This window comes from Nematolebias whitei, chromosome 9 (genome assembly GCF_014905685.2).
Source record: "Nematolebias whitei isolate Nwh7 chromosome 9, NemWhi1, whole genome shotgun sequence".
In the NCBI taxonomy this organism is placed as follows: Eukaryota; Metazoa; Chordata; class Actinopteri; order Cyprinodontiformes; family Rivulidae; genus Nematolebias; species Nematolebias whitei.
Genome location: NC_056506.1, coordinates 35,598,939 through 35,606,745, shown reverse-complemented (window position 1 = coordinate 35,606,745; position 7,807 = coordinate 35,598,939). Strand labels below are relative to the sequence as shown.

The 7,807-nt window shown below is 46.2% G+C and overlaps 1 protein-coding gene across 1 annotated transcript in view; it reads left to right on the top strand.

The window, feature by feature from the left end:
* Positions 1-7,807, top strand: part of LOC119414243 (GRAM domain-containing protein 2B-like) — a 20,861-nt gene that overhangs the window by 4,537 nt on the left and 8,517 nt on the right. Inside the window, exons 6-11 of the mRNA XM_037681341.1 lie at positions 1,158-1,230; positions 1,389-1,492; positions 1,587-1,676; positions 7,204-7,275; positions 7,353-7,415; positions 7,509-7,599. Of these exons, the coding sequence (XP_037537269.1) occupies positions 1,158-1,230; positions 1,389-1,492; positions 1,587-1,676; positions 7,204-7,275; positions 7,353-7,415; positions 7,509-7,599 (493 nt within the window). The remainder of the gene's footprint in view (positions 1-1,157; positions 1,231-1,388; positions 1,493-1,586; positions 1,677-7,203; positions 7,276-7,352; positions 7,416-7,508; positions 7,600-7,807) is intronic.

Sequence of the window (7,807 nt, the reverse complement as noted above, 5' to 3'; positions counted from 1 at the left end):
ACACATCATAAAACAATCATACAGTCAGATAATAAAAATGATTAAAATGAGTCAACATCTCAGATGGTGTCAAAGGTCAGGGAGAAGAGATGGGTTTTAAGAAAGGATTTAAAAACAGACAGGGAAGAGGCCTATTTATGTTCAAGTGAAGGTCATTCCACAGTTTAGGAGCTGCCACAGCAAAAGCACGGTATATGTACTGTACAGTAGCTACTGTAAAATTTTATATGGGTACACACTCACCAGCCTCGGTCCGGTTCTGGTCCGGTTCTGATCGGTCCTCTGCATCCACTGAGCACTGAAGTCACTATGAATAAGGACCGAACTTTTTAGTCAGGTTCAGATCGGATCAAAACTTTCCATCCATTTTGGCAGAAAGCACTGTTGGCTTCTGGGTAGTGTAGTTATTTTGGACTGGTAATGCAGTATAGGCTTATTGAAAGAAAACTACAAAATGGCAGCACCTGTCCAAAGTTGTTTTTTTTTTACCTTTTATCTGTACCATCCCAATCCTATGAGTAATATTAAAGTTGACAATTGTTGAAAAACTGTGAAAGAGCTAGTCCGAGAAAACTGAACCGTGAAGTAGCGAGGGACTACTGTATATTGCTTGTTCTTTTAAGCGCCATGAAACCAGGCGCTTCTTTCATATGCTGCTTCTGCTGCTTAGGCATTAATTTTCTTTTTGCTGTTAAATAATAGTACTATACAGTTTTAATAATAATAACACATTCAAACATTTAAACATGTCACCAAAACAGCAATGGCTTTGTTTGGACCCATTCGAGTATGGCAAGCCACAGGATGGAGGGGTGACTCATAACCTGAACAGATGTGCTAACGCTCAATCAGAACTAGCTTTTTGGATGAGGTGAACCATCTTTGAAAAATCAGAGAAGTCCAGTTTCCAATTTTTTAACCACTTCCTGTGGGACTATTATGCTCTGGAGGTCTGAAAACCTACACCAGTGATTTACACAAACATGTAGCTCCATGCAGAAGATGCACACTGTGCTCAGGTTTTATTAAGTGTACATGCTAAGTGATAAATTCTGTCAGTTAAAGTCAAGCAAAAGATTATGTTTTTGTGTATTCAAAACACTTATAGAAATTACGTGAAACACTCATTATTAACCCTTGACTGGTTTTCTCTCCAGACTTTCCTGAAATATAATAAAACTTTTCACAAATTGTTTCCTGATATTCCAGAGGGGGACAGGCTGACACACGGTGAGTTCAAGGCTTCTGTTACTCAATTTTCACATCCTGCTTTTGTTTATAATCCCAGCTGTTTATTCATTTATTTACTGGCTTCATCGGCCAAGTGGTCTGCAATAAAAGCTGACCTTAACATCTCCGTCTTGCATGTGTGTGTGTTACTGTTACAGTATTCACCTGCTCCCTACAGAGAGAAGTACTCTATCATGGAAAACTCTTTGTGTCTGAGTACCACCTGTGTTTCTACTCGTCTGTTCTGCTCAAAGAGACTAGGGTAACACATTTAGAGGCAGGAGGATGAACCACATCGCAAGAGGATCCTGTCTAAGGAATAAATTAAAATAACCAGACCCTTCAACTGTTTGCAGGTGGTGATTCCTGTTTCCAGTGTGAGGGTGATCAAGAAACATAACTCAGCTCTATCCATCCTGTCTATTACAACTGCCAGTGGAGAGAAGGTCAGACAAGTTTTGGAATGCAACTAGTCTCTTATCTCATACAGAACACTTTGGACTCTGCAGATATGCAGACACCTGCTAAAACTGAGATATACAGTATGATAGAGAGTCCAGCCTTATTCTTAAACTAAAGGTAATTTAGTAACTAGAATGGGCTCGGAGCAAAACTAAATATGATGTCATCCAACTGTAATGTCTAATAATCAGTACATAAAAGCTCTGATGTTTAATGCTTTTGGTCCACTTTGCCAATGTTTTACTCCTTTTTATTGGACCGCTGAATAAGGTTAGAAGTTAATTTCTGACATTAGAAGAATTTCGTCTTGATGTGAATTCCTCCATTTGTAACATCCATCCATCCATCCATCCATCCATCCATCCATTTTCTTTCGCTTATCCGGGGTCAGGTCACGGGGGTAGCAGCCTAAGTAGGGAGGCCCAGACTTCCCTCTCCCCAGCCACTTGGGCAAGCTCCTCTGGGGAAATCCCGAGGCGTTCCCAGGCCAGCCGAGAAACATAGTCCCTCCAGCATGTCCTGGGTCTTCCTCTGGGTCTCTTCCTGGTGAGAAATACCTGGAACACCTCGCCAGGGAGGCATACAGGAGGCATCCTAAACAGATGCCCGAGCCACCTCAACTGGCTCCTCTCGATGTGGAGAAGCAGCGGCTCTACTCTAACTCCCTCCCGGATGATTGAGCTTCTCACTCTGTCTCTAAGGGAGAGCCCAGACAACCTGCGGAGAAAACTCATTTCGGCCTCCTGTATCCATGATCTTGTTCTTTCGATCACAATCCAAAGCTCATGACCATAGATGAGGGTAGGAACGTAGATCGACCAGTAAATTGAGAGCTTCACCTTTTGACTCATCTCTCGCTTCACCACGACAGACCGGTACCGCGCCCATTTCACTGCCAACGCTGCACCTATCTGCCTATCGATCTCACGCTCCATTTTTCCCTCATTCGTGAACAAGACCACGAGATACTTAAACTCCTCCACTTAGGGCAGGACCTCCTCCCCGACCCGGAGAGGGCACTCTACCCTTTTCCGACTCAAGACCATGGCCTCGGATTTGGAGGAACTGATCCTCATCCCAGCTGCGTCACACTCGGCTGCAAACCGCTCCAGCGTAAGCTGTAGATCACGACCTGATGAAGCCAATAGGACCACATCATCTGCAAAAAACAGAAAAGCGATTCTAAGGTCACCAAAATGGATCCCCTCAACATCTTAGCTGTGCCTAGAAATTCTGTCCATAAAAGTTATGAACAAGGAAAGGGAGTTTTTCCTTTCCACTGTTGTCATTGTGCTTGCTCAGTATGGGAGACTGCAACAAAGCCAAGATTCAACTTGTCTGCTGGCCTCCTTAGATAGAGAACTTTACTAATGGGCTTTTATGTATGTGAATGTTCCTGTAAAGTGCCCTGAGACAACTTTGTTGTGATTTGGCGCTATATAAATAAACTGGATTGAATTTAATTGAATTGAACAGAATTGGTGACAAAGGTCAACCTTGACTGAGTCCAACTCTTACTGGGAATGAACCCCACTTACTGCCGACAATGTGGACCAAGCTCTGACACCGGTCGTACAGGGACCTAACAGCCTGTATCAAAGAGCCTGGTACCCCATACTCCCGGAGTACCCCCCACAGGGCTTCCCCAAGGACGCGGTCGAACGCCTTCTCCAAGTCCACAAAGCAGATGTAAACTGGTTGGGCAAACTCCCACGCATCCTCCAGGGCCCTGCTGAGGGTGTAAAGCTGGTCCAGTATTCCACGACCAGGATGAAAACTGCACTGCTCCTCCTGAATCCGAGGTTCGACTATCCGATGGACCCTCCTCTCCAGAACCCCTGAATAGACCTTACCTGGGAGGCTTAAGAGTGTGATCCCCCTGTAGTTGGAACACACTCTGCGGTCCCCCTTTTTGAATAGGGGACCACCACCCCAGTCTGCCAATCCAGGGGAACTGCCCCCGATGTTCACGCAATATTGCAAAGTCGCGTAAGCCAACACAACCCCACAACATCCAGAGATTTAAGGAACTCCGGGCGACTCTCATCCACCCCTGGGGCCCTACCACCGAGGAGCTTTTTAACCACCTCGGTGACCTCAGCACCAGAGATTGGAGAGCCCGACCCAAAGTCCCCAGGCTCTGCTTCCTCAGTGGAAGACGGGCCAGTGAGATTGAGGAGGTCTTCAAAGTATTATGCCCACCGACCCACGACATCCCGAGTTGAGGTCAGCAGCACACCACCTCCACTATAAATAGTGTTGGTGGCATACCGCTTTCCACCCCGAGACGCCGGATGGTGGACCGGAATTAGGGGTTGAACAACTACATAAATTTAAAACACGGCATAAACATAACAAAACTAGAGTAGAACTCGCGTACTTGATGACATCATAGGATCTAAAGATACAAAAATAAATAAATAAATAAAACCGCAATAAAGGTCATTAGTTACAAAAAAAGACCAACAAAACATTGGGAGCACATATTATGTTCCTACCATTTATCATACTGCAAATAAGTCACAGGAAAAACTAAACTATTAGTTATTATTATTAAGCTGCAAAATTGAAAGAAACATGCAGCACGTCAAAAACGAAACAAAAAATAGTGGGGCGGATGACCAACCCACACCACCGCCAGCTGTGGTGCGCATTAGGTTTAGTTTTAGAGCTTCATATGTTTATAGGTTTTTTAAATAGGTTTAGAGATTCATATTTTTTGCATTTTGTTTGTGAAACAAGGTCAGAGGAAGCTGGTTCTGGTTCGGTCAATTGGACCCGGTGTTACACCATATTCTGTGACCTGCAACAGTGCATGCAACACCACCCCCTACGGTCACACTATGCGGTGGTCACATAATATGGTGTAGCACCAGTTTGCATCGAGCTATAAACAGTCAGGAAGTTGATTCATTTTCTGTTTCCTTATGGTAGTTGAACCAGAAGATTCAAATTAGTGAAATATTTCCATACTATTGATGCATTTCTACCTGTTTGCCAAGACTGGACCTGCTCCGCTCCATTTATCTGCTTGGAGGAATCCATTTTGTAACCCGTGCCCGGTGCGGATCACGTGACATATGACGCAATGACATAACGGTGACGTAATGACGTCACCATGAATACTCAACGTGAAATTAAAAAACTCAATAGATGTCCTAGGAATCAATGTGTAGATTACTCGAGTAGTCTGTTAAAGCCCTAACCAGAATCACCTCGAAGTCAAAAGGAAGTAATTCTCCATGGCATTTCCGAACTCCTCCCAAGCCCAAATTTTTGCTTCAGCGACCACCCGGACCGCATGCTGCTTGGACTGCCGGTACCCTTCAGCTGCTTCCGGGGTCCCACAGACTAAATAGGCCCGATAGGATTCCTTCTTCAGCCTGACAGCATCCCTCACTGCCGGTGTCCACCACCGGCTAGGAGGGCTACCACCGCAACAGGCACCAACAACCTTGCAGCCACAGCTCCGATAAGCCGCCTCAACAGGAACATGGCCCACTTGGACTCAATGTCCCCCACCTCCCCCGGAACGTGTTCGAAGCACTCCCGGAGGTGGGAGTTAAAGCTCCGTCTCAGAGGAGACTCTGCCAGACATTCCCAGCAGACCCTCACAATACGTTTGGGCCTGCCAGGTCTGATCGGCATCCTTCCCCACCATCAGAGCCAACTTACTACCAGGTAGTGGTCAGTGGACAGCTCCGCCCCCTCTTCACCCGAGTGTCCAAGACATGTGGCCATAGAGCAGATGAGATGACAACAAAGTCAATCATTGAACTGTGGCCTAGGGTGTCCTGGTGCCAAGAGCACATATGGACACCCTTATGCTTGAACATGGTGTTTGTTATGGACAATCCATGACGAGCACAGAAGTCCAATAAAAGAACACCACTCGGGTTCAGATCAGGTGGGCCGTTCCTCCCAACCACACCCCTCCAGGTCTCACCGTCATTGCCCACGTGAGCGTTGAAGTCACCCAGCAGAACAAGGGAGTCCCCAGGAGGCGCACTCTCCAGTACCCCCTCCAAGGACTCTAAAAAGGGTGGGTAACCTGAGCTGCTATTTGGTGCATAAGCACAAACAACAGTCAGAACCTGTCCCCCCACACATAGGCAGAGAGAGGCTACTCTCTCATTCACCGGGGTGATCCCCAACGTACAGGCACCAAGATGGGGGGCAACAAGTATGCCCACTCCTTCTCGGCGCCTCTCACCAGGGTGGAAGAGTGTCCATCCGCTCTCAAGGAAACTGGTTACAGAGCCAGAGCCATGCGTAGAGGTGAGTCCGACTATTTCTAGCTGGAACCTCTCAACCTCACACACCAGCTCAGGCTCCTTCCCCACCAGAGAGGTGACATTCCATGTCCCAATTGCCAGCTTCTGTAGCTGAGGATCAGACCGCCAGGTTCCCTGCCCTCGACCACCACATTGCACCCAACCCCTTTGGCCCCTCCCACTGGTGGTGAGCCCATGGGAAGGGGAATCCATGTCTCCTCTTCGGGCTGTGCCCAGCCGGGCTCCATGGGTAAAAGCCCAGCCACCAGCACTCGCCAGCGTGCACCACCTTGAGGCCCGGCTCCAGAGTGGGGTCCCGGAGACCCACGACTGGGCGAGGGAACACTGTTTCCATCCATCTTTTTCATCATAAGGGGTCTCTAGGCTGCACTTTGTCTGGTCCCTCACCTAGGACTTGTCTGCCTTGGGTGACCCTACTAGGGGCATGAAGCCCCTGGCAGCATAGCTCCTAGGATCATTGGGACACTCAAACCCTTCTACTTTGGTAAGGTGGCAGCCCAGGGAGGGGCTAAGTAATAACCAATCAATAAAATGTTAACACAAGAACTAGATGATAATTAGTGGAAGCTATTATGACAAAAAAATATTTGCAGAGTGGTGAAGGCTGCATAGAAGACTGTTGGAGTCAGTCTCCCCACATCACAGACATTTACACCTCCAGATGCAGGAAGAGGGCCACCTGCATCATGAAGGACCCCACTCACCCAGCACACACACTTTTTGACCCGCTCCTCTCAGGAAGGAGGTAAAGGAGCATTAAGTGTAGAACCACTAGACTGAGGAACAGCTTCTACCCTGAGGCTGTTAGACTTATGAATCTCTAACCAGGATAATCACTGTGAAAAATCACATCATGTTGCTGCTGATCTGTTTCATATTGATGTGTTCATGTGTGCTCATCTGCTCACACAGACTCAAGCTAATGCTCGTGCTGCTGTTCGCTGTAATGTTTTTATGCTATTAGTGCTTAGTGTATTTTTAGTTGATGTTTTTTTTAGTTCATATCTTAGATGTTATTGTTTTTCTTTTACTTTTTTATTGGTGGATGTAACTGGGACCCTGTGTACATAATTTCATCCCACCACATGTACCACATGTGGTACATGTGGTGGGATGAAGAAAGAATCTCTGACTCTGACTAAATTGATTTTCTTGCTGCAGAGCAAATATTGAGTTTGTGTTGTTCAAAAATAAACCCCATTTTTCTCCCTTTCAGCATTCATTTGTTTCTTTGAGGGACTTAAAGTTTCGTTACAAACTCCTTCAAAGGATTTGTTCACAATCTCAGGTACTATAAGGTTTTATTTTTACTGCAAAGCAGACTCATATCAGCTAAAAACAAACTGATATTTGTGTTTAAACCAGGAGGAAAGTGGAAACAGCAGCCCTCAGCTCTCCCCTGCAGAGACGGATGCCGTGCGTGGCAGGGTGAGTTTTCTGTTCACAAAATATGTGATAAAACAAAAACACCCACATACAAGGAGGAACCGTGTTCTGCATCTTTTCTATGTTTGTCTGCAGATTTCCAGTTCATCTAGTTTAGAGGGCAGTATGGAGCAGGACCCCAGCAGCGTCGATCTGGACAACAACTTTCTTCAGATGGTCGGTGAAGGTAGGACAGCTTTGTTAAGGAATTCATCACTTTGCTGAAGTAGCTTCTAAATATGACAACATATAAACAACACGTTTGTGCTTTTACAGCTTCCAGAACACACAGTTCCCATCATCAGAGCAACTTACCAAATGAAGACCACAGAGGTGTGTGAACACATGACTGATCTATGTGAACACATGACTGATCCATCTGAACACATGACTGA